Here is a 27257-nt window from a genome sequence, read left to right on the forward strand (position 1 = left end):
ACCAAAGATGTGTGATCACATATTGAACTGGTCAAGCTGCGTGCGTTATTCTAGCTTCTTTTTACACACCAGGCTTTTATATTTCATTTGTGTCTCCCCCTTTCTCTCGTGGGACTCTTATTTTCCTCGCATGTTTCATATTCCCTTGCCGTGTTTAACTTACTCCCCCTCTCCCACCACCCATATCTCTCTTACTTCAAATCCTCTGTCCTGTAACGGCTTTCCTCCTAAATCCTGTCTGCCTCTTTCTGTCTCTTCCCACAGCAAGCCCCCTCTTTATTTCTCCTTTGCTCCAAAATCCCCCATAAAGTCCTCTTTCATCCATTCTCTTCTCCCTATGCCTCTACTTCTCGGCCCCTTTCTTTATCTACGCCTCTCATACCCTTCCTCGTGCTCCTTCTTTCCTCCTTCCTACTGCTAACTAACATCCCATTCTTGTCTCCTCCCATGCTCAACTTCACTCTGTCTTGGCTCCTATCCTGCTCCTCATATCCTCTCTCCTCCTTCGCTTCATTTGCCTCCTCCTCACTTACCGCCGCTCCCATCTTTCTGGGATCCTAGGACACATTTAAGCTGGGGTCTCATCTTTTCTGCATGAATGTCTCCACAGATTTTGGGAAGAGGCCAACCGCGTCCAACATGTCTCTCTATCCATCCCTTGAAGATCTGAAGGTGGACCGGGTCATCCAGGTAAATGCTGAGTGTTTTCTTTTTCTTCTGTTTTTGAGTAAGGTTCAGCCTCAAAGACTCTAGTGTGGAGACTGGAAGCCGCTGTGAAGCTTAGGGCCCTCGACGCTCAAGAGGAAAAATCTGGAGGCACAGAGATCATGCAGCAACCCTGTCTCACCCCATCACTGCCAAGATTAATTTTTTATTTATAATTCTAATTATTTATAAGACGCTTAATACCCAGAGGTTTCTATGCGTGGATCCGGACATCGACCCTGTGTTGCTCAGCGTGATCTTGATTGATGGGCGAGCATGTTGTCCCTGAGCTACCCTCCTTGAGCATTTGTTAGGCGCTTATACAACTGAATAGTGTTTCAAAGCACCACAAGGCTAAATGGGAAGGGAACTAGGCCTTGTGGCATTCGGGCGTGCAAGTGCAGTGCAGAGAAGTGCAGGAGATGGGGAGGAGTGGGCAAGTTCTGCTGGAGGGTCCGGGAGGGATGTGCTAAGGGGAACCAAGGAGGAGAACCTCAGGCTAAGTGCTAGTGCAGGCGGCTCCCACGGGTGGGATGCAGAGCCTCCAAGCAAGGGCAATGCAGTGGGGGTGGAGGCTGCTGGTGTCGGCTGGGAAGAAGGGCCTAGAATCCTGTGAGATTTGAGGATCTGGCCACCAGTCTCAGCGGCAGTGGGGGGATTAGCAGGGAAGGGAAAGAGGTAGAGAACAGCAGAGTTTTGAGCAGTTTCCAGAACTTAAGGTGGTCGGGCTCAAGTCTGAGAGGGGAAGGGAGGTGTTCCAAAGGGCGGCACCAGCCGAGGAGAGAGACCTGCCCTCCACTCTACTTGGAGACGCGTTTGACAGTAGAGTTGGAGTTAGTGTAGCGTATGGCTCCATCAGGGGAGTATTTAGGGAGGGATGGTTGGAGATAGGGTGGTCCCAGGCCTCAAAAGGCCTTGTGGATGATGCAGAAGGGTCTTGAATTTGATCCTTGCAGCCACCGGGAGACAGTGGAGAGATTTCAGGGCTCGAGAGATGCAGTCCCTGGGCTTGAGGCCAATAAACAGTCTTGCAGCTCTAGTCTGGATTAGCTGGAGGGGGCATAGGGAGGAAAGAGGGAGATTGAAGAAGAGGCTGTTTTATTAGTCCAGCTTGGAGAGAACCACAGCTCTGGAGACATTGAACTTCCGGGTGAAGGTGAGGAAAGGAAGAATACCCTCTGAGGAGGTGGAGCGGTAAATGGGACTTCTTAGTAAGGTCCATGATGTAAGGGATGAAGGAGAGCACGGAATCAAAGATGATCCCAAGGTTTATGATGGTAGGGGTACAGCTCCTAACAAGGGTGGCCAGAGGGTAGGAGGAAAAGGGGGCGCAGGTGACCCAATCAGAAGGATCTCAGTCTTTCTGTTATTAAGGCAGAGATTGTTAGCCGCACACCATGCCTGAATGGCAGACACAGTTGGGGATCAGAGAGGAGGAAGATGTGGTAGTAGAGGGAAGTTTGAAGGAAGGCTGAGTGTCATCAGCATAACACTGGAAATGAGAAGAGAAGGAGGAAGTCCGGTGAGCAAGATGGATGTTGAAGATCCAAGACGATAGGATAGAGTACTGCGAGATGCCGCAAGTAGAGAGTGAGGTGGTGGAGGAGGAAGGGCCCAAATGCAAATAGGAAGTGCGCTTAGTGAGAAAAGAGGTCAGCCAATCCAGTGCCCGGTCAGTGATGCAGAGGGTGACAGTCATTTTATGAGGATGGAATGGTTGACCATGTCAAAGGCAGAAGGGAGGTCAAGGAGAATGGGAACAGCGGGAGAGTGGAAGTCGAGATTTGCAAGCATGGTTTCACAGGTGTTCAGGAGAGCAGTTTCCGTGCCTCTGGATGCCTGGAATCCAGTCCAGATTGATGGTCATGAAGGCAACCAACAAGATCAGTGTGGAGGGTCAGTTGGGGGGGAAGACCAGCTTCTCCCAGGACGGGCGTAGTGGAAATAGGGCGATAGTTAGGTGGGCAGGAGGGGTCAGCACATGGCTTTTCTAAGCAAGGGTGATCAAGGGAGTGCTTGAGGGAAAGAGCCAGTGATCGAAGGAATGGTTACAGAAGTCAGCAAGAGCTGGGGCGAGAGAGGAGATGTTGTCCTTGATGTTTCTGGAAGAGCAGAGGAGCCCCTGTTTGGAGGAGACCGGCATAGAGTGGACCACTTTAGAGACTCATCCGGTGCTATGAGCAGAGGGGAGGAGAATGGGGCGGTGGGTGGAAGGAGGGGAGGTAGGGGAGCAGGCGTGGGAGTGGAGATTGGTGTGAGTTTTTGAAGAGAAATGGGATGCCAAAGCGGTGCAGCGAGCCTGGGAAGGAAGGAGAGGGGTGGAGACTGCAGCTGGATTGGCTAGTTCCTTGCAGATGTAGAAACGTTCAGCCGTGTTGTTAGTGGCTCTAGAAATGTGGGCTTGGATGTGGGCCCACTTCTTGGAGTGGATAGAGAAGCTATATTGCCTTTGGAGCAGGCAGCAGGCCAGTTTGTCAGAGGGTAAGCCCAATGTCTGCCACTTCCAATCAGCAACTCTGCAGTTGCGTTTCAGAGATGCTAAATCAAAGTCGTACTAGCTGTTGTTATTGGTGGTAAGTTTTAAGCGGATCCTCGTGACAGGGGCAAGAATGTCAAGGGTGTTAGAGATGGAGAGATGCAGGCTAGCAAGGACAGAGTCGGGTGGGGAGGATGACGGTGGAGGCAAAAGCAGTGAGTGACGCTCTCTTCATCGGTCAGATGACGGCGAAGGAGGCTGTCAGTGCTGGGGGTGGCTCAGAGGGCCAAGGGGTCCCAGGCGGGAGGATAGGAGAGAGTGGCCAGACAAAGAGAGGGGGAGGTGACCAGAGGGGGGAGAGAGGGGGACCCCGAGCCCCCCCACCTCCCCAAGCTTGCAGATGAGGCATTCAAAAGAGTAGGATTGAGTATGTATGATGGAGGCAGGGACCTACTCGGGGAAGATCAGGGCCACTTCACCTCCAGGACTGTTGGGGTCTGGGTTTGGAGAGGATTTTGTATCTCTCAGGAGTGTGAAGAGCAGTGACGGATCTGGCATTGAACCACGTCTCGCAACGAGCTAGGATGTCTAGGTCAAGTCTTCCGTTGGTGGTGGAGGAGAGGAAGGAGTGGTAGAACAAGGGTAAAAGTTTATGACAGAAGGCAGGCACCGGTCGAGAAAGAGAGGAGTCGGTTGAGAACCTTGGGCCATGATAGTGCCAATGGGATAGACATTAATGATACACCTAGAGGATGAGAAGTATGCCAGGAGTACTTCCACCTAGTTCCACCGTTAATGGGTGAGGAGGAGAAAGTAGAAGGACTGGAGACCAGATGGGGGTCCATAGGTCGGGAGAGGGGACAGAGAAGAGGATGTCTGTAATAGTCTTTCTGGAAGTGGCATTGGCATAGGTGTCAGCAATAGGTAGGACTGAATTGGAGTCAAGGAAAGCTTTTTTTCAGCTTTTTCCTTCCAGACTTCGTGAGAGAGGTGGGATAGGTGATAGACTAGCAGTTGGAATAGAGAGGGGAGATAGAGTGTGCCATGGAGAGGGGGAGAGATGAACAGGGGAGCTGCACAGTGCACAGGAACTCGCCTAGTGGCAGCCATAGAGGCACAGGAGGAGGAGGTGTGCAATGGAAAATAATCAGTGCACATATTTAAAAGTACAACTACATTTGAATTTACCAAAAGGCACTAGATACAGCACAAGAATGGAGGAAGCACAGATTTAAAAGCACCTTTAAGAGAAAGTTTGAGTTGGGCAAGCAGTGAAAAGTGAGTAATACGTGAATTTAAGGCAGATACACCTATCAAACGGTCAAGAAGTTACAGTTTGCAGTTAGGCTAGAGGGGAAGGGAGGCTAGAGGGGAAGGGAGGGAAGATTCAGCAAGCAACAGGGCAAAGGGTTATAGTACAGGACAGGGTGATGCAGGGTGCTTACCGGTGCAATGTAGGAGCAGATTTTTCTTGGTCCCGAAATGCAGGGGTAGCTGTAAGTTTGTTCATTGAGCAACGTGAGCTGGGGGAAGTTGCAGGAGTGGCGGCATGGTGGGGGGCTCGCTCCAGCTCTTGACAGGTCCAGACAGAGGCTTTAGTGAGTGCCTTTGTGTTGGGCCGGCCCACACCTGCAGGCTCCCGATAGCCTAAAGGTGCAGGGATTGGCCAATAAGAGCATCATCCGGGCGGGCAATGGAGGTGCATCATTGCGGGACATAGCAGCGGCCATTTTTGGATTTTTTTTTTTTTTTTTTTTTTTTTTTTTACTTTTGTTCATTCAGCTTGGTACAACAGGCACAGGCAGGTTACAGTAAAGCATGTAAAATCAACAGAAATGCAAAGGGGATCGTGTTCATCACAGATCAATATGGTACAATTGAAGAAATGGCAATACAGGGAACAACGTACACCCATGGGGGGCACATGCGGGGACAGAACAAAGACAGTTGGGAGAGAATCAAGAGTCATCTGGAGCTGAGGCAAGAGAAGGGTCCGGGGATGCAGGGTCAGAGTCGGTGACGGTGGAGGACATGTATGAACGGAATTTTTGCCATATATTCCTAGGTCTGGAGTGGGCGGACTGTTGCATCGTCCAGGACTCCTCGGTGTCGGAGGCCCACGTGGCTGCCCTGAGCCACTGTGCGTGAGTAGGGGCGTTCGGCCGAAGCCAACAGAGTAGGATTGTACGCACAGCTAGTAGCATACAGAGGCTAGCCAGTTTCCTGGAATCACGGTGAAGTTCAGGGAAATCATGAAATAGACACTGCATTGGGGATGGGGAGATGGGGCACTCGAGAATAGATGAGATAGTGGAGCATACTGAGGTCCAAAATTGGGTGAGTCGGGGGCAAGACCAGATCATGTGTATATACCCCGCTTCTTCACCGCCACATCTAGGGCACCTAGGGGAGGAGTCACTTGACATACGGTGTAACCTAGCCAGGGTATAATGATATCTGTGGAGCACCTTAAATTGAATTAATTTGAATCGGGAGTTAAAGGAGATCAACTGGGTGCGTGCACACATATGGGTCCACAGCTCGTCAGATATTTCGGAGCCGAGATCTGACTCCCAGGCGTACCTCAGTTTGGAGAATGCGGGGGGTGATCTGGTTTGAAGCAGGGCGTATAGCCTGGAGATTTTTCCCCTCATAGGAGAAGGCGAGGATAGTTCGGTAATTGCAGGTTCATCTGGTGGCAGTGCCGGAAAACTTATGTATTTGCGCTTGAGTACCCCCCGGAGAGATGAGTATTGGAGCCAAACGGAGGGTCTCCGCCTAAGGGAGGCCGGGAGGTCGGGCCATTCTATAAAGTTTCCCTGTTTGAATATGTCGCGTAATAGTTCGTATCCCGCCTCAGCCCATGTGCGGACCACCGAGGGAGGGACATGTGGGACTTCCGGGAGGAAGTTCCAAATCGGAAAGTTGCCGTGAAAGGGATGAATGGTACTCAGTATTTGCCAAGATTTATGTAAGGCTAGGGATGTGCAAGCCGTGGGATCCAGCGAGTCCGACACCACCGGCATGGGCGTGACCACTAGAGATCGGATATCACGGTCACTGACCGATAACCTTTCCAATCTGACGTGGGGGGGGGGGGATCCGATACATTGAACCAGTGTGCAGTGTGTTGGAGTTGTGCCGCCAGCCAATAATTAAGGAAGTCCGGAGCTTCAAATCCTCCAGCCTCCATAGGGGTGGCAAGGGTCTTGAGCTTTAGACGGACCGCGCCCGAGTGCCACAGGAAGGAGTTGAGGATACGTGTCAATGATTGAAAGAATTCGGTTCCCGGCCATAGCGGGACATTCGCAAATCTATACAGGAGTTGGGGAAGTACCACCATCTTCAGTACCCCTATCCTGCCCGCCAGCGAAATCGGCAACTTGGCCCAGCCCAGTAGTTTTGTGGTGAGGTTTGTAAGGTATGTCTGATAATTCTCCTCGCGGACCCGTTCGGCGTGACGAGCCACCACTATACCTAAGTAAGTAATTTTAAATTGGGCCCAAGCGAACCCCATGGTATCAGGGGGGGGGAAGTGTGCTGGGAGTAAGCGGGAAGAGGGTTGATTTAGAGCAGTTTACCGTGAGACCGGAGATGTGCCCGAAGAAGGCAATATCCTTCAGTATTGGGGCCAGGTTGGTCTCGGGGGGAACGGATGAAAAGAAGAGCATCATCAGCGTACAGGGAAACTATGTCCGAGATACCGGAAGTACGTAGACCCCTATGCGCATGGTTTTGACGAAGCATGTCCGCAAATGGCTCCATTGCTACAGCAAATATTAAGGGAGAGAAGGGGCATCCCTGTCTAGTGCCCCTGGCTATATGGAAAAGAGGGGAGCAACGGTCCTCTGTGCGGACTCTGGCAACGGGGTTAGAATAAAGTAGTCTGACCCAGGAGGCGAAGGTGGGACCGAATTTACATTTGTCAAGTACCCGCCAGAGATATCTCCACGACACCGAGTCAAATGCCTTTTGCATGTCAAGTGTTGCGGCCACTGCATGTACACTCGGGCTCACCCTGCTTATAATGTTGAATAAACGTCTCAAATTCAAGGATGTGGAGCGGCCTGGGATGAACCCAGCTTGGTCTGGGTGAATAATATGTGGCATAAAAGGGACAAGTCGAAGAGCAAGTGCTTTGGCGTAGATCTTGGCATCACAATTGATCAGAGAGAGTGGACGGTACGAACCGCATTGAGTAGGAGGTTTATTGGGTTTTAGTAGGACTGTTATGGTGGCTTCGCGCAACGAGGAGGGAAATTGGCCTAGTTCCACCGATTCGTCCCATAGCGCAATTAGACGAGGGAGTAGGAGTGATTTGAAGTGTTTATAGAACTCCACAGGTATACCATCTGATCCCGGGGATTTGCCTGAAGAGAGGGAGTCTATAGCCTCCGAGAACTCTTCAGGAGTGAACGGGTTCTCAAGAGATCCGGCGGTCTCAGGAGAGAGAGCCGAGAGGGGAAGATTATCGAGATAGGCATCGATTTCTGCCTCAGTGGCTTTATCTGATTGTGTATATAGAGATTGATAGAAGGAGAGGAATTCAGAATTGACATCTCCAGGCGAAGTGGCCAGGGAGCCATCAGGTCTCTCGATTCCAGGAATGGGTGGGGCACCAAACTCACAGCGGAGAAGTCTAGCCAGCAGGCGACCTGGGCGTTCACCCTCCCCATATCTCCTCGCATGTCCAGGGTTATCCAGAAACTTCAGCTCACGGTCCGCGAGCGAGCGGAATGTATCCAGCTCCGAGCCAATTAACGCAAGGGTTTCTGGGGTTTGGTCTAACGTGTATTGGGTCTCCAACGCCGATAATGTGGCTTCGCTCGCTGCAATCTCCCTCTGAATAGTTTTAAGGATACCATTTTCCTTGGAGAGGGCGATGCCTCTGATGTAGACCTTAAAGGACTCCCAGAGGGTGGCTTGGGAGGAAACGGAGTTGGTGTTAATTTCAAAGAACTCCTCGATGGCCGACTCCAACTCCGAGCTGAAGACCGGGTCGAGGAGAGAGAGTGGTTTCATCCTCCAGTGCCTGGTCCGGGCGCCGTCCGGGCCCCAGAGTAGGGTGACTGTCACCGGGGAATGGTCGGAAAGGGTCCTGGGGAGGATGGTCAGTCCAGACACACTCATCAGCACACCAGATACCAGCCACCTGTCTATTCGAGAGAAGGAATCGTGAACCGAGGAATAGAAGGAGTAAGAGCGGGAGTCGGGGTAAAGAAACCTCCATGCGTCATATAGGGCTAATCGAGGAAGGGAGGACAGTGCAGCATATGCCGCTCTGGAGAGCTGACGGGGTCTGGATCCAGATCTATCTAAGTTCACGTCGAATATCGTATTAAAATCGCCCCCCCAGAGAATCGGTATCAGCGGGAAGCCCTCCAAGATGGTCACCAGTTGTAGGTAGAATTCGGGATCATCGATGTTGGGGCCATAAATGTTTAGGAGGACCACCTCCCTATTCTGCAGGACGCCATGAAGTAGAACATATCTGCCCAGGGGATCAATTAACGTAGCGATGGGGTTGAATTTGAGGGTTCTGTGGATCAGGGTCATAACTCCGCGGCTCTGGGTGGAGTAGGTGGTGAAGTACCTTTGAGGGCCCCATGATTTCGCAAATTTTTCACAATACTCGGAACATGCATGTGTCTCCTGAAGAAATAGGATTTTAGTCCCATGTCTCTCGGCCTGAAGCTGTAACAGTCTCATTTTTTTGTGATTACCCAGACCCCGCACATTCCAACTCATGAATGTCAATGCCTCCTCACCCCGTACTTCAGAGTTGGCCATAGAGGAATACGGGTGGATGGAAGTGTGCTCCCCATGGATGTTGACCAATATGGTCAGGTCCACGACGCCCCTGGGGCCATAGTGTTCCGAACTCTACCCCTCCTGGCGTCTCCAAGCCTTTTTTAACATTTAACCCCTTTCCCCCATCCCCCTACCACATCCCTCCCCCAACCAGAGGGATGAAGACCCTATAACCAAACAACCAGAACAGTGGCATCGACGCCTGGGGGGTCTGCGAGTTGGCCCAGCGGCAATGCTACGAACCGTGAGGCAATTTTAGGATAAACATGATGCCCGACATTGATGTCGTTTCCCGTCCAGGGGAGGACCCGTGGAGGGGAAGGGAAAAGGCGGGCATGGTCAGTAGATAATGAACCAATGAACGAGGGCTGCAAAGACGTGAAATCCCGATCAACCGGACCGGGGTGGTGCACGCACCCGGCCACTGATGCCCTGGGGGTGTCACAGTGACGGGGGGGAGCCGGGACGTGTGCCCCAGAGGCGCGAGAAGGAGGAAGCATGGCCCAACCGCCCAACAGGAGTCTGACAAGTATACATCATAGATGCCCGAAGGGGCAACAATAGTGTTCAATCGGTTAACGGGGTCTAGCTGACCAGAAGGATCACCCAGACAAGAATGATCGCATGCAGGCCCATGTCTTGAACAAACCAACAATGGAGGAACATTTAGCATGCAGAGTAGTGCTGTCCAATACCAACATGTCATGGTGGAGTCCAGGGGGTTATCCCAGGACTCCCGGGCGACCAAGAAAGCAAAGAATGTGTGGCAAGCCTCTGGGGTGCAATGGTGGGGAGCAGACCACAGCATAGCCTGCCCAAAGACCCATTCAATTCCTGTCATATCAGTGGGTCCCCGAACATAGCAATCATGAGGGACGATAGGGACAATCACACAATCTGTCATCAGTGTGGTCTGGTCGCCTTCAATAAAAGGGGGCTCCCTCCAGCGCCGGGAGATCACAATGGGACACAACGGTATCCATTTCAATGAATTGACAATGGCTTGGCTAGCCAGTGACACATCACCTGCTCCGACGCGCCGGCGGGGGGAGCCCACAGCGGTGCCTGATGAAGGTACAGTTCAGCCGGGAAAGTGTTCATCTATGAACCTGGAGGCCTCCTCAGGCAGCGTGAAAAAGTAGACTCAGTTTGCATGTTCAATCCGAAGTTTGGCGGGGTATAGCATGGCATATTTGACCTGATGGTCACGTAGTCTTCTCTTGACCGCCAGAAAGGTCTTGCGATCCCGTTGTACCGCCACCGAGAAGTCCGGATATAGGTGGATCCTAGCTGCGCCCAGGAGAAGGTCCCCCTTGAGTCTCGCCGCCCTGAGGAGGGCATCTCGGTCGCGAAAATTTAAGACTCTTGCTATAATGGGACGTGGGGGTGCCCCGGGTTTGGGCTTCGCCGTGAGCGCACGGTGGGCCCTTTCAATCACGAACTGAGGCGAAAGTTTGGGGGAATCCAGGATTTGCTTCAGTAGGCCCTCGACGTATTCCTCCATAGGCTCGTGTATCCCATCCTCCGGTACCCCAATAATGCGGAGATTATTCCGCCTCGAGCGAGACTCAAGGTCCTCGTTTTTCTTCTCCACCTCGGTGTCGCGGGCGGATAGTGTAGAGACCTCCGCCCGGAGGGAGCTCAGGCCGTCCTCGGTGGTGCTCACACGCGTCTCAATCTCAGCCACACGGCCATCCGTTCTCTCGATATGCGCCTTGATGGAGGATATCGTGCCATTCATGTCGTCCAATTTACAATGAATTGTGGTGAATCCATCCCGGATGAACTCCATCATTTTCTGAGGGTCGAACGGTTCCAGCGCCACTGGGGCAGAAGGCTCCTGCGTGGACGTCTCCGGTCCATTGCTTCCTGAGGGCTTGGTGAAGATATTGATGGAGGATTGTTTCTTGCCAGTGCGTGTCGACATGATGTCGATGGAAGGGTGAACTTAAGATCAACGGATCCACCAAGGAATTGGGTGAAGTCAGAAGGGAAGGCACCAGGATCCACCGAGGCTCGCAGGCGAAGATCGAGCCGCGCGCCAGAAGAGCACACGACGACTCCGTTCCAAGCGGGAGGGCACAGAGAGGGGCGACGCCGGCCAGGCAATGTATGCAGGGACCAGTGAGCAGTAATCGGTCCCAAGACTCCCTATTAAGGGGGGGCAACCCAATATCGGGAGTGAAGTGAGAAACACTGGATCCGAATGGTGGGGGACGTTGGAGGAGGTGGAGGGAAGCGAAGCCCCAGAGCAAGACCAGCCAAGGATCAGGAATACGGGTGGTCCAGAAGAAGTAGGCAGTTTAGGTTGCCCCCATGCTCGTCATCAGGGTATTAGGGTCGCTGTATCGCTCTCCGCAGTTATGACCAGGAAGGAGCTGATCGTAGGATCTAGGTAGGGTTCCCTATTGAGCTCAAAGTATAGATGGTGGGCGCCACGGCCTGAGAAGAGAGCACAGTGTCAGTCGTCCCCAATGGAGGGGCAGCAGGAATACCAGGACCAGATAGATCCACACGCGGTGCCCCCAGCCATCCAGGGGGGCAGAGGATTAATGCAGAGAGCGGAGCACCCCCAGGCTCCACCGTGTGTCCCAAAGTCAGTCTTTCGTATGGGTGGAGGAGTCTGGTAGTTGATGGACAGGGTCCGGCACCCATGGGCGGACGTGAAGGTGGTCGGGGTCAGGATCACTCACCATGCGGGAGTCGGGCGACGCTTCCCTCCATGTGGTCAGCACACCGCCCAGTATGGGGCAGCGGAGCCTGGCGCTCTGGGGCCCAGCGCCGATCCCGGCCCCCGTGTCGCAGGAAGAGGGCGGCGCAGAGGGCAACCGAGTCAGGGCCGCCCTGCCATCCGGGGCCGGGTAGGTATCCACTAGAGAGTGGTCGGCACACCGCCCAGGACGGGGCAGCGGAGCAGGTCGCTCTGGAGTCCCTTGTAGCGGAGGAAAAGGAGACTGGGGGGCCAGGGCCGACCCCCCCCAGGGTCCGCCGGGGTGAGGCGGTTCCAAGAAGCTCACCGCGCGGCGTCGGGTCGGCGCGAACAGCACACCGCCCAGGACGGGGCAGCGGAGCAGTCCGCTCTAGGATCCCGGCTCCTGCGATGACAAGGAGGAGTGAGCAGGAGTAACACGGGCAGGGTCTCCAACACGGCGCAGGCGAATGCCGCCGCGCCTGCAGGGCAGGACGCCCCTCCCCCACAGTAGGCCACGAGCCGCGGGGCTCAGGCAAGATCGCCGGGAGCCGGGTCGGACCGGCACCCGCTCCCGCCTCACTCTCAGCGGGTTGTAACTTGGCCGCTGGGGCGGCCCGGAAGGAGGCACTCGGCCCACAGGCGCCCGGCCCCGTCAGCCGTCTGAGCAGCGGGTCCGCAGTATGTGATGTCGGAGGCAACCGGAGAATTCAGGAGATCGTATGCCTCACGGGACGGAGCTGGAACTCAGGCGGCCATCTTTCCCAAGCGCAACAGCGCCCCCCCATTTTTGGATGTTTAAGGCCTCAAGAAGTTACCAGCCGCAAATGCCACCGCATTCAGAGCGAACGTGCTCCAGATGAAAAAGTAAAGCACTAAGCAAAAAGATAAGGGCAGCTCAAGGTGCGTTGAAGTTGCCACGTTCGTCATTTTGCCTCATGGACAGAGATGCCTGCAACCATTAGCAGTGCGTAGTAGAGCCGCACTTAATTGATTTCTTATGAACAGTAGGACATCCCTATATGTTCTAAGGGCAGTGTAAGGTTAAGGGGGGGGGGGGGGGGGGTAAACACAATGAAACTTTTGGGTTACCTATTGGTTGAAATGCTGCCGAACTGAGAAGTTATGAAAAATATCAAATGTACTGTTTCATTCCTAAAACAAAACAGCGAGTGATAGAAACGTAATGCAACAGTAATAAAATAAGCTGTGCTTTACTCTGAGCACCCACTCCCATATGGACCGATTTGAGTAAAGCAGTGCTCTCGCACCCTTTCCATGAAGGAGTTTAATGTCTTGTGGTGAATTTTCTGTGGAGGTCTGCTTCCTGGGATAAGACCACTGGCTTTCCCTGGAATAAGCTGGGCGGGTCCTCGCAGACACGGACCTCGGCACTCGCTGCACTGAGCTAACCTGCTTTATTCTGCTCCTGCAGAACCAAGAGAGCTGCTCTTCCTCCACCAGTCGGGGATGTGACTTCATGGAAGGTGCTCTGCACTCTTATTAACTGGCAAGACTTCTCACCTTGCCACCTGCCCTTTCATTGGCCGAATGCAAGCGGTAGATCTATGCCTTTGCTAACCGCTCTCCAAGAGCGGAGATCCAGGGGGAGGTCTTTTCAAGGGATTACTATCCAGGATTAGAACTTGCCCAGGTTCAGCCTACCCAAATGGAGGGGTGAGGGGATTTGTGTTGAGAGACCAACTACAACTATGCAATGGCCCAGATGAGCATTGCAAACACGGGTTCCAATTAGGATTTGGCATTCGCCCTTTAAAGCATGTGTTTCCTATCCAGTTCAGTTCTTTGCTCAATAGCACGTTAACTGTCTTTGTGGGTGGGTTTTTTTTTTTTTAATTTTTATTTTTTCAGCAAACTAAAAATTCAATTGCCAACCGATTTGCTACATTTTCTACCATTGGAGGAAAAAATGACCTTACCAGTGGGGGAATTGATCAGGAGAACCCAGAAATTCTAAATTGTGTGTATGGACAGGAGTGGCGATAAGAAAACCCGAATTGAAGACATTAGTTTTGCTTCTGTGTAGACATTATATATCCATTGGCTGGCATCTGCAGGGCATGATTGGCTCTGCTGCTTGCACCAAACCACAGGTATTGATTTCATGCCAGCCACTCCCCTCATAATTCAAGCACTCGCTCCATTGCACCCTTGCCAGGTTTTCCTATCAAATCCCCGTGTACTCCCTAATGGCAGGTGCTCTCATCATTGCGCAGGCATATTGAAGCCATAGTTAAAATAAAAAATGGCTTCTATGGTGTAGTGCGCTCCCGCCCTTTATATTGTAGGGGCATAGCCTCCACTCCCCCTTTCTTGGAGATCATGCGGGCAACACTATTCTGTGCTGTATGTATCCTTTTGCACGCACTACTTCGTATGTGGAAGGATACCACCAGCTCAAAGTGTTTTTGGTCATGTTTGATCCACTCTATCTCCTCGACATGGTGCCATTGTACCTCTGCCGTCAATTGGCCAAAATAAAAGAGCAGATTCTGTGGCCTTCTATAAAGTCATAAAAAGACCGGGATCTCCATGATGAAGTAAGAGCGGCCGTTATACTAACCACTGCTGCATTACTGGGCATCACCGTGCGAGCCCGTCCTGGCTAATTCCGATATTGAGCTTCTGAGGCATAACCCCCTTAGCTTCCTGTGCAACCCTCTTACTTTTTTTGGGGATGTTTATTCTTGATTGTAAGAATAAATCATTGAAATAATAAGCCATACATCTCCTTCTGATGGGTCTAAGCGAAAAGTCTAAATGTCGCCATGAAAGTTTTCTAAAACAAATGTGTTCAGCTTGTTGCATGTAAAACAAAGTCGCCTTGACTGCTTTGTTTAATTCAGAGCCATTTGCTAAATACTTCAGCTGACTTAATCTGTGTATTTAAATTTGGTCATTTCTGTCTGTCCATGGAGTTTTCTGTTCCTGTGGCGTTAAGCCCCTGTTCCAAGGGCTGCAATGGGGGGGGGGGGGGGCATGGAGATGGGAGCTGGAGCTAATGGCCCGGCAGCTTTGCTCGGGCCGTTACCGAGGGGTCCGGGCTGTTAACCCCTTTCCACCCCTTGGAACGGGGGCTTAATGCCATTTAGCATCCAGGGATACCAAAGCGGTAACCCAGGGTGCAAAAATAAAAGAAAATAATTTTCAGTCATTGAATGGGTGGCACGAGGCGTCCTGTTCGATGACTGAAAATACTGTGCTAAGATGGCTGCCATGAAAAGCGAAGGAGGGGCTCCATATGTAGCCCCTAAGCTGGCAAGCTGTGGCGGCCTCCTGCACCGCCTCAACAAAGAGGTAAGTGGGGTTGGGTGTTGGAAATGGTAAAAGGGGGGGGGTCGGAGGGTGGGGGCGGGAAGCCAGCCCTCAGGCGGCTTGGAGCATGGGCTGAGATTGTAGGTTTCAGCCTGCGTTTTTAGCCACCTGATTGGCCGGTTCCCCAGTGCCGGGTGCTAATAGTTAATATACTCTGCAGTTTTGCTTTAAACCTGCATTTATATCCAGGAGAATGCGTGCTCCCGCCTTCTTTCTGTAACATTGGAAAGTGTTTGGTTCCTGGGTAAGTTCTGCCCCTAACCTCTGCCCATGATTTACTTCTCTCCCTGTCGAACTTGCAGGCTCAGCTCAGTGCCGCTCAGAGGAGTCAGGCTCAGGCTCAGACACCAGCCATCATGCCAGTCCCGGAAGCCGTGGGTGCCCCTGGTGAGTATCCTCTAAGAAGGTCCTAACTTCCACCAAACATAGTAGAAGAGAGAGGGCCCAGAGAGGGGCTGCGGGGAAGAATATGGAGAAGGGGTGGTGTACTGTGTGATCTGGATAACATTTTGAAGTGGAAGTATTTTTTACTTCCTATTTTTTTTTAAGTTGGGAGTAGAATGATTTTTTAGGGAGTAAACATGTTTTTATAAGCGGATAAAAATATGCTTTAACTGGGAAATGCATTTTATTTTGTAACAATTATTTCTTTGCACCTAGTTATGGATACACATTAAAAGATACATGTTTACTTCTTATGTTCATGTATTAATAACAGCAGTTTCTTCCTGTGGTACTGTGTGCACTGCTGGTCCAAACATATTCATGGAGCTGTGTGAGTGAAAGCAGTGGCACAAGGCCATATGTGTCTGTTTCCCTTTTTCATTGGAATTATTTGTACTCCTATTTCTGGGAGCATTTGCCTATTTTTAGGGAGTAGAAGGGGCCGAACACTCCTTATCTGTAGGGCTGGGCTAGGAGAGAAAAGGGGCAGCAATCTAAGCAGAGGAGAGGGGCCCTGGTGATGTTGGGAGGGGGAGAAGAGTTGGGGATGGAGAGCAAGAGAAGAATGGACAGAGGATGGAATAAAAAGAAGCAGGCACATAGAGAGAAGTAAGTGAGCGGTAATGAAAGGGCAATGAGTGGGTGCGAGAGCAGTAGAGGAATGGCAGGGAAGTGAAGAGGTATGAAATGAGTGACGTTTTGGAGGGTGCAGAATGGAGCAGAGCTGTGGAGAGGGAAGTGTGGTCTATGAAGGGAGAATAAGGGTTTGGAGGGTGCAGAATGGAGCAAGATTGAAGGGTGGAGAAGGAAGTGTGGTGAATCGGAGGTGAGCAGGTATGAAGGGAAGAGCAGGTGTAAGGGAAAATGGGGGGGGGGGGAGGTTTGTAGGGATCCGAAGGGAGCAGGATTGAAGGGTGGAGAGGGAAGTGAGCAGGCATGATGGGACAATGAGGGGTTGGAGGTTGCAGAATGGAGCAGGATTGAAGGGTGGAGAGGGAAGTGAGCAGGCATGAAGGGAGAATTGGGGTTTGGAGGGAGCAAGATTGAAGGGTGGAGAGGGAAGTGTAGTGAGTGGGAGGTGAGCAGGCATGAAGGGAAAATGGGGGTTTGGAGGGATTAAAAGGGAGTAGGGTTGAAGGGTGAGAGGCAGGTGTAAGGTAAGATGATGTGAGGGATGGAGGAGCGCTATCCTTCGGATGAGGGATGTTGGGTGAAGGGAAACCACGAGAGAAGTAGCGGTGCAGGGATGACCTGGGCTTCTTGGTCTCATGCTCTGCATTTGGCCCATTTGCCTGATCTCTTCTCTTCTTCTTTCCCCTCAGGCCTGTACCCAAACTTGGGTGAACTCTGCAATTACATGGGACTGTCCCTGTCCAGTGAGGAGGTGCAGATGAACCTGGCCCTTCTGCCAGCAGCTGACAGTGTACGTGTCCTCCCTCTCCATTCCTGTCTGTTCCCTGCTTCAGGTTTGGTCTTTGGACCTCCTCCCTTCCTTTCTTTGAGACGCTCCAGCCCCTCCATAGTAACCCGCATCTCTACTGCCTGTGTGCACTGGCGCTTTGGAAGGCAACCTGCAGTAAATATTCTGCTGTTGTGTGATAGAAGTGGCTGAAATCCTGTGATATAACTCTTATTTCTACTGTAAAGTCCCCACATTACAGTGGCCCTCTTGAGCACATCTCAAGCTCGTTATGCAACCACCCAATACTTCTTCTTTCTAGGACCACACCACAGAGCTCCAGGCCTCGATATTGCCGTCCATATAAAATCTATATTTTACTATAAGCTACCCATTAGTTGCTGTTTTATAGGCAAGTACAGACTAAAGAGCCGTGTGCCCCTACCAGCATCCCCGTTGAACGAACCCGTCTCTATTTAACTGTTTCCATCTCTACTTCTCTCTCTCTCTCGGCAGAGAGGTCCAGTCAAGTATAATTTGAGGTCTGCATTCTGCTGTTTGTGGTGGAGGAGGGCAGGCATGATATACAAGTATTCTTTTGGGTGACCGTCACTCAAAGGATTCATAAAGGCCTCCTGCCTTATATGTGTGTTGTCGGAGGCCTTTGGCAGGGATTTTGTAGGAATCTAGTGCATTTATCCCCGCAGGAAAATCAAATCCTGGCGGAACTGCTTGACATTTTGGCAGAGCATATAAGGGAGGCAGAAATGGTAATTTGGTCTGTGCCCCGCGCTCCCCGAACTTAAAATGAGAAACTCCCCCTGAGTGCTAAACTGTGTAAACCCATACACCTGTAGTTTATATCTATTTTACCGCTCAACAGAACAGGAAAATGACCAGCCAGCGGTTTGGTTTTGCAGGGTTTGGATGGTTACACATTTTGTCCAAATTTTATTTAAAAAGAATCTGGGCGAGGTGGTCCAGACATCCTCAAAATAGAGTAAACATGATTTCAGGCTGCACCTTGCATTTCGCAAGATGTGCATTATATGCAGGTGTGTGGTTATTTGTCAAGGTGACGGGACGGAGGACCACCATGGCGATTAACTCCATGCAGTTGGTATATCTGCCCTGGCATCTGTGCTGCTGAGCCTCAGGATTGGTTCTTATTTATTGTTTCTTTTTGTTGGCAGACGGTGGCCACAAGGCCTTCAGCACTGGGCATGATGGTGGCTCCCGTGACGGGAAACAACATCGGCCTGTGCAGAGCCGAGATCAAGCAAGGCATTCGAGAGGTGATTCTCTGCAAGGACGAGAACGGCAAGATGGGCCTCCGGCTCATCTCCGTCGACAAGGTGAGCGAGCGTACAGGAGGTGTTGTATCTTGGTTCCGGGGTTCTGATCCGCTTGCTTTGGTTGTGTATGCTTCTGTGCAAGGACAGGAGGTGTGTTGTATCTTGTTCTTCCCTGTTTGATGTGTAGTCATAAGAGATTGTTCCTCTCCAGGCAGTTGGAACTATGTAGCCTGGGTGGTGGCATCCCAGGTAAGGCTGCTAGCGCATGGTAGCCATGGTGGCATCGCTGATGAGTGAGTATCGGGAGTAGGGTTTGTGTGATTCACAAACCATGGCTGTGTGTCTGGTTTGGAAAGTGAGTTTGCAGTTCTTGTGAACATGGCAGGGTGATTAAGTAATGGTGCCACAGGCTGGCAAGCCAAGGTATTGTGGCAGGGAGGGTTGAGAGTAATACTGACTTGCTATTGTATGGAAGGGCTTGGTGGCTCTGTGAGATTGTGGATCTGCTTGCTTTGACGTGAGAAGGAGCATTGAGTAATAGTACTACAGCCATATTGAATTCGTGGAGCTGTTCACAAAGTCAATAGATCTGTGACAAAAGTAAGCATTTAGGTACTACAAGTCGGGGAGTGTACAGTAAGGGTAGGAGCAGTGAGTACTTGTCATGTGATTGATTGATATTTTATTTCTATCGCGCTCGTACACAAGTGTTTCAGAGCGCGACAAGGCATGGCATGGGAGGGGAACAGGGGAGAACAAAACGGCGATCTTACTATGCCCAGTGACCTTGAGAACGCGCAAGTGCATGGGAGAGGGGGGAGGGGAAAAGTGCATGGAAGGAGGGAGAAGTGGAAAGTGCGAAGCAGAGGAGAAACAGATAAATAACAATAAATAACAAAGGCAACAAACAGTGGTAATGCAGCCAGCAATCTGCAAGTGCTAGGTTTAAGGCAGCAGACAGGGTAGGTCTGATAAGTGCAGGAAGAAAAAGGGGGTGCTATATGGGTACAGATACAGACCCCAGTGCAAGGGGTGGCCCGGAGGCAGTGCGGGAGTGTGGCAGGGTGAGCAGGTACTTGGGCCTGAAGAACAGAGGGTGGCAGGGTGCACAGTGCCAAGAGAGAACAGATCAGCAGGGGAGAGGGGGAGCGAAGGCAGAAGAAAAGAGGAAGGTCTTGAGGTGCTTCCGGAACCGGAGATGGTTCTCCTCAAGTTTTAGAGTGGCAGGGAGGCTGTTCCAGAGGGAGGCCCCAGCCGAAGACGGAGATCTACCCCCAGCTCATTTCTTTGAAAAACGACTGACCCTGAGGGAGTTGGAGGTAGAGGAGCGAAGAGCTTGAGAGGGGAGGTATTTACGGAGGGATAGCTGAAGGTATTTTGGACCCAGGCCCCAGAAAGCCTTGTGGACAATGCAGAGGGTTTTGAATTTAATCCTTGCATCCACTGGGAGCCAGTGGAGAGATTTCAGAGCTGGAGAGATACGATCCCAGGGTGGTTCTACGTTATTTAATCGCGGGACTTTTCATCGCGGGGATTTTACCGCAAATTTCTTTTCCAAAAAAGTAAAGCCATCGAATTTTGTTTTTGTTTTTTTTGGGGGGGTTACCCCCCCGTTCACTTTATTTATTTTTTTATTCCCTTACACACTTTTTTAAAAAAAATGTAACCCCCCCCCCCAAAATAAATTCGCAGTAAAAAACACCGCGATGAAAAGTCCCACGATCAAAGGACGGTATACCCCCAGGGCTTGAGGCCAAGGACAAGTCTCGCAGTCCTGTTCTGGATTAGTTGCAGCGGGCGGAGAGTAGAGGCAGGTTGATTTAGAAAGAGGCTGTTACAATAGTCCAAGCTAGAGAGAACCAGAGCTTGGGATACCATGAGCTTCTGGGGGAAGAAGAGGAAAGGCATAGTACCTCTGAGGAGGTGCAGTCGGAAATTTCACTTTTTAGAGGCCTCAGAGATGTGGGTGGAGAAGGAAAGTGTGGAGTCAAAGATGACCCCTAGGTTCTTAGCCTCGCAGGTGGGGGTAGGAGGAGGGCCAAGGGAGGCCAGCCAGAGTGTGAGGGGAAAGGATGGTGAAGGTGGATCGTCTTCTTGCTGGCATTCAGACAAAGATCATTGGCGGAAAACCAATCTTGAATGGCAGTTAGGCAATCAGAGATGAGAGAGGGAGAGGAGGGGACAGAGGGCAGCCTGAATGAGTTTCGTCAGCGTAGCACTGGAAATTTGAGCAGAAAGTGGCAATGCAGTGGGCGAGAGTTGCCAGGTATTGGTTGAAAAGCCAGGGCGAGAGGTTAGACCCCTGGGGAACACCACAGGTAGATGAAAGGAAGGACCCAAGTTGGACCTGGGAAGGTCAATCTGAGAGGAAAGAGGTCAGCCAGGCCAGAGCCTGATCAGTGATACCCATGTTTTCACAGAGACATTTGAGCAGGATGGTATGGTTGACCGTGTCGAAGGCAGAAGAGAGATCGAGGAGGATGAGAACAGAGGGAATGTTAGAGTCAAGGTTGGAGAGCAGATCTTCACGGATGTTCAGGAGAGCAGTTTCCATGCTTCTGGCAGCTTTGAAGCCAGACTGGTAGTCATGGAGACAGCCAACAGAATTGGAATTAAGGTTAAGCTGAGAGATGGCTAACTTTTCCAGGAGTTTGCCAAGAAAGGGAGTAATGGAAATTGGGCGATAGTTAGCTGGACAAGAAGGATCAGCTGTGGGTTTCTTGAGCAGAGGATGCACAAAGGAGTGCTTCAGAGGGGAGGGGAAGGATCCCGAGGCAAAGGAGTGGTTGCAAAAATCAGTAAGGGCTGGAGCAAGGGTGTCCATGTGGTACTTGATGGTTTTAGAGGAACGGGGATGAACCTGTTTTGACAAGGCTTTCATAGATCGGACTTGTCTGGCGACCTCGTCGGGGGTGAAAAGAGGAAAGGACGAGAAGGATGGTGGGAAGGTCAGCAAGCACAGATGGAGAGGAGAGGGGAGGGGAGAGGAGGGGTGTGGGTGGACAGGATGGACAGGATGTTCTGGGTTTTTTAAAAGAAGTGAGAGACAAGGGCATTGCAAAGAGCCTGTGGCAAATAACAGTGATGCTAGTAGGCAGCTAGGAGGCGTGGCTTCAAATGTTTTGAATATTTCATGTAGTGCCAGGAGTACTCTTACAAGTCAGCAAAAACGTAGTGTTCCGTGGCTGGAAATCTTGTTGGGCAATGTGTTGTGAATATTCACACCTTGTTAAGATTGAATTCCAATGCATTCATAAATCTTTTTTTTCTCTCACAGGGGATCTTTGTCCAGTTGGTCCAGTCCAACACTCCAGCTTCCCTCGTTGGCCTGCGCTTCGGGGACCAGGTTCTGCAAATTGACGGGCAGGACTGTGCCGGCTGGAGCTCTGACAAGGCTCACAAAGCTTTGAAGAAGGCCTCACAGGATAGGATCAGCATGATTGTGCGAGACAGGTGAGCAAGGGACTGGTTGGACTGGTCTTTCTAAGCCTTTAATATCTGATCCATGCTACCCACCATTCCGTAAATGCACATGACGCTACATCCACACCCGCATACTGGTAGCACCGTGTTGAACATCTAGACCAGCCCTACATATAAAGGGTGGATCGGGCACTTCCGATACTTGTGAATCTGCTTAGAATCACATGCTGTGCATATAGTCCGACATCTAGTTGTAATCGCAGAGTATTGCATCTTGTCTTTCGAAATACAACAAACAATAGGACACATAAGGTTCCTGCCCCCTTGCATTCAGTTACACAGCACCATGGATACGTTTGAGCGGAATCGTACAAAAATGTCAACCTGGGAATTGCGATGGCCGAAAATTACGATTTCTTTGTTTTGTAACCCCCCCCCCCCCTTGGACCACATATATATGTGGGGGAGGTTTAGAGTATAATATTAATCTGGGGGAGTTAGGGGGAGGGGGGTGGTTTCCCCCCGCATATATATATGTAGTGTAAAGGGTTAAAAAAAAAGGCAGCATTTCGGCCGTCGCAGTGATCACATAGATCCCGTTTGAGCAAGTAATATACGTAGTGCCATAGGAAGAAACGACTATTAAATCCTGATCTCGAGGTAAAAAGGTATTGTTTAATGTGCACAAATAAGTAGGGCCAAAGAGGTATTGATTATGAAACATTTGTTTTACAGTTAACATTTATTTTTTTACTTGCTGATAAAATACTCCCATTAAGAATGGGACTTACTTTTTCACTCCTTAAAAAATCATCTTACTTCAACTTAAAAAGAATTGGGAGTAAAATACTGACACTTCAAGATCTTATCTGGGGCACTGATCTAGACCATCTGCTTTGTCCTGATCACTCGGCCACACTAAGAGTCCTGTGTGGCGCTGATGTGCAAGGTTTGAGTCAACAGTTGAAGGGCTTCAGCGCACACGCTGACTGATGCCTGAGTGGTGCTCATCACTCCCAACGTTGACTGGACTCAGTCAGCTGCTGAGTGGAGAGTCTGTTGAGGTTTCTTCCTTCCTCAGGCACCCGCTTACCTGAGCTTTGATGCTCCAGTCACTTCTGCAGGCTCGACTGGCCTATGGGGCAATGCCCGAACCAAAAACCCCAAATACTTGTGTGGGCTCCCTTTGTTTGGTCAAAGTGAGCCACTTTTTTTGGCCAATATGGGCCAGTTTGATGACTTACTTCACCATGCGGCTAGTAGTTTTGACCATTGTTGCTGAATAAATATTCTTTAAAGTGCGCAATTTGCATTACATTTAATCGCAATACTTCCCCTTGTGTTCCACTCAAACAGTCTGTCACAAAAGGAATGAATTGCCATTTGCAACTGTGAACCACTTTTCCATTGGTGCCCAAGACAATTGTATGCCCACCTTCGGAACCTTAAAAGGAAGACTATATTTGAGTAGATTACCATAAACCACACATGGCAAATCACAAGGCAATAAACCTACATAAAGCCAACAAATAGGTTTGCGGCAGCCTATAGGAGCACCTGCATTGTGGGCGGGCAAAGCTGTATTTACATCACTTGATGCTTCCGCTGTGGTATAAAGTTGAAAAGATGTAACGGTCCAACCACCTCCTTCCCACAGACCTTTCCAGCGCACCATCACCATGCACAAGGACAGCACGGGGCACGTGGGCTTCATCTATAAGAAAGGCAAGATCACGTCCATCGTCAAAGACGGCTCGGCAGCAAGGAACGGCCTGTTGACCAACCACTACATCTGTGAGGTGAACGGGCAGAACGTCATCGGACTTAAGGTAAGCCCTACATCCGTGTGTGGGTTCTTCTGAGCATGCGCGTCTGCATTTCTGGTCACTGGCTCTTCTGTCTGCCTATGGGCGTCTGAGCATATCTTCACAGGTCTATGCATGCGCGCGTGTGTGGGGGTGGGCTTCTTTAAATGCAAGCATGTTTAGAAGTGTTTGCACTATTGCCAAGAGCTGAAATGGAGGGAGATGGATAATGACTTGCTCATGTGTATGCCGAGTACCTAGACACAGTAGGGGTCGTTATGCCTTCAGCAAATCTTAGCAAGGCAGAGATGTTGGTACACCTCGAATAGTGGTGCAAGCACTAACCCAGCCGATAGTTTTGGTTTTTGTGTAAGCATTTGCCAGGTGTTGACCATCTGCCACCTACTATGCCTATGGACTAAATTTGGAGAGATCCCCGTCCCCACCATGCCCCCCAATATCTATATATATATATATTGTTTTTTTTCTCAGAGAAATGCAGTATTTTTTTCAGTTGTAAAAGTTGTTATTAAATGCCTCTGTTTGTATTCAATATAATCACTGGATACCTACTTGCACCACTGACCTTAACTCGCCCCGTTACCAGGGATTGCCATCAAATGAAATGTGCAAGGACTCCCATTGTTAGGCAGCTATTTTTTTACCTTGGGTGAGAAGTGAAAAAATGTATTCAAGACTGCAGTACCCCTTCACCCTTTAGATGCTCCTTCCCCTCCCTCTGCCTTAGAGAGTACAGACTCCACCCATTTCGGTGCTGTCTGTATCCTTTCCCAAGGCACTACTTGACATGCTAAAGGATGCACACAGCGTAGGATAGGTGAAATCGACCGATGTACGTGACAAGAGTTGGCAATCAGGGGTTGTGCCAACAAAACCTGACCTTCGCACTGGTGGCGCAATTGAGCTGTCCTTTCCCTACGCTGCTCCTGAGACGCTTTACTCACAAAGTTATGATATGGCATTGATAACGCACCTGTACACAAATGTATCTAGGGGAAACAAGACAAGGAGGTGGGAAACAAAGGGAGGACAAAACAACAATCTTACTAGGCCTTGTGTCATTCAGATTGCACAAGTGTGGGGAAGAGGGATGGGAGAAGTGCGGGGGAGGGGAGAGTGCAGGAAACTCCATAAGTGCAGCCAGCAGGTGGCTCATAAGTGCAGAGAGAAGGGACTGTAGGGTTGCCGGTACAGACCCTTATGTGCTGGGGGAGCCTGGAGGCAGTGCGAGGGCAACTGCACATGCAGGAGCCTGGGCACGAGTTCAGAGGGGAGCCAGGTGACCCGTGCACGGAGCAGTCGGGGACATCTGCAGGGGAGAGGAAGAGAGAAAGTTTTAGCGAAAAGGAAGGGCTCGAGTTGTTTACGGAACCCGAGCTGGTTCTGCTCAAGTTTGAGAGAGGCAGAGGGATGCCCCAGCCGAGGAGAGAGATCTGCCCCCAACTCTCTGCTTAGAGCAGTGTCTGACCCTAAGAGAGTTGGAGGTGGATGAGCAGAGAGCTCGAGAAGGAAGATGTTTTGGTAGAGAAAGTTGGAGGTAGAGCTGTCCCAGGCCCCAGAAAGCCTTGTGAAGGATGCAAAGGGTCTTGAACTTGATCCTTGAAGCCACGGGAGCCAGATATTTCAGTGCTGGAGAGATACGATCCCTGGGCTTGAGGCCAAGGACAAGTCTTGCAGTCCTGTTTTGGATATGTTGTAAAGGTCGAAGAGTAGAGGCAGTAGTCCAGCCTAGAGTGGACCAGAGCTCTGGAGGCGGTGTGCTTCTGGGTGAAAGTGAGAAAAGGAAGAATACCTCTGAGGAGGTGTAGCTGACAGTTTGACTTTTTAGAGACGTCAGAGATGTGAAGAGAGAAGGAGAGGGTGGAGTCGAAGATGACACCAAGATTCTTAGCCTCACAGGAAGGAGCAGGAACAGGGCCCAGAGTGGGCGGCCAGAGAGACAGAGGAAAGGAGGGACCCGGTGTACCTATGAGGAGGATCTCAGCTTTACTGTCATTAAGGCAGAGATTGACGGCACACCATTCCTGAATTGCGGCCAGACAGTCTGGTATGAGAGAAGGAACAGAGGTGGCTGAGGGGAGCTTGAAAGAGAGCTGGGTGTCATCCACATAGCACTGAAAATTGGCACAGAATGTAGCAATGAGGTGGGCAAGAGGTGCCAGGTAGTGGTCGAAAAGCCAGGGAGACGCCTGTGGAACACCACAAGTAGAGAGGGAGATAGAAGAGAGGAAAGACCCAAGTTGGACCCAAAAGGGTCGGTCGGTGAGAAAGTAGGTCAACCACGCCAGGGCCTGATCAATGATACCCAGGTTGTCACAGAGGTATTGAGCAGGATGGCATGGTTGATCGTGTCAAAAGCAAAGGATAGATCGGGGAAAATGAGTTGGCATATACACAGTAGTATTAGGCTGGTTATTCACCTGGACCATGGGAAGTGAAGCGGCAAAGCTCCCCGGCACCCCCCTCGCAATGGATAGCATTTATGATATTGTATATTTGCCAGCAACAAGTGTAGAACAGTGTAATAACTGATATGGCCAAGAGGCAATTCAATTTGCAGTGTTTACTGTACAAGAAAAGACCTCCCAGTGACTCTGGGCCAGTGGGTCACAGCATGCGGCTCGGAGGGGGGAGGAGGGGCACAAATGCCCTCATTCAGGACATTGTTTATGGCCACCCAATCACATGAACATTATGATGAAGTATTGCCTGTGTCGGGAGGATAGCTCGGGGCCAACGTGCTCGGCTTGGAAGCAAGATGACATGGAGCAACCCAGGTTCGATCCCCGGGTCCTCACTTAGAAACCTTTGGGTATTAAGCGCATTATAAATAACCAATTATAATTACTAAAGACCGTCGGCTGTCACGTTGGGAACAGGGTTTGTAACCCTCGCTCATCATTATGAGTGGGCAGGCACACGTTTGGGCCAGGACTATATGGGCTAGGGAGGGGGTGGGATAATACGACATTCTGTGTGCAATAAAGAGGTAGTTTACCAGCACTGGCCGGCGTCCGTCTCTTTACTGCAGGTCCCCAGTCAGGGTAGGGTGGGGCACAACAGACAGGACACATGCCTCCACCGTTCAAGGACATCGGTGGTGGCTGGCCATGCCGTGACTCGAGCATCCCGGCCGCCACATCTGCGGGGGTGCAACGCAGGAGGGTGCCAACAGGCACTACACACACGCCTCTGTGTGCCTCCCTGGACACGGCCCCAGAATACGTGGCCACAAGGTACTGCAGGGGAGGGGAGATTAATAGCCCCACAAAGCTCCCACGAACCGTGGTGTGAGCAGGGCCCACATCTGGAGGTGGAGCCGCAGGACCCATCCTTGCCTCTGTTGGCAGGACCCAGATACTGCACTTACCTCACGTGCTTGACCTGCGTAACATGAGCAACCTGGGGCCACGCTGGCCAATATGGCTGCGAGACCTCTATGTAGGAGCCATAGGGCTTAACGACGACGAGAGGCTAAAAAACACTTTATCCATGGCTGTCGGACCCGCAGTCGGGGACATCGCAGGGGAACTACTCAACCCTGAGACAGTAACATTCTAGTACCTCCACACCGAACTATCAGAATACTTTGCGCCTCATACCAACGTCGACTGAGTGACATCGACTGAGTGACACATCTTTCACACAACGCTCCAAGACAAAGGAGAATTCCCTAGACGACTACGTCATGATACTCGGAAAAAAGTTGCGAATTCCATCGGTACTCCAACGAAGAGGCATTAAGATCCTAAGTCCTCGCCGGGTGCATTTCGGAAGAAGCTACTGCATAAACGGGTCACTGGAAGAGATCCTAGCTCTGGCACGCATGTAAGCAGCAGTAGAATCACAGCTG

At 51.0% G+C, this 27257-nt stretch overlaps 1 protein-coding gene across 1 annotated transcript in view; it reads left to right on the top strand.

Moving 5' to 3' along the window:
• The window catches only part of SDCBP2 (syndecan binding protein 2), an 87742-nt gene that overhangs the window by 26306 nt on the left and 34179 nt on the right, over positions 1-27257 (top strand). The window contains exons 2-7 of the mRNA XM_069650921.1: positions 611-690; positions 15320-15404; positions 16784-16884; positions 18054-18215; positions 21433-21608; positions 23236-23407. Coding sequence (XP_069507022.1) covers positions 640-690; positions 15320-15404; positions 16784-16884; positions 18054-18215; positions 21433-21608; positions 23236-23407 — 747 coding nt within the window. The 5' untranslated portion in view covers positions 611-639. The remainder of the gene's footprint in view (positions 1-610; positions 691-15319; positions 15405-16783; positions 16885-18053; positions 18216-21432; positions 21609-23235; positions 23408-27257) is intronic.

The sequence above is a fragment of the Ambystoma mexicanum genome, chromosome 3p (assembly GCF_040938575.1).
Source record: "Ambystoma mexicanum isolate Mex_15411 chromosome 3p, UKY_AmexF1_1, whole genome shotgun sequence".
Lineage (NCBI taxonomy): Eukaryota > Metazoa > Chordata > Amphibia > Caudata > Ambystomatidae > Ambystoma > Ambystoma mexicanum.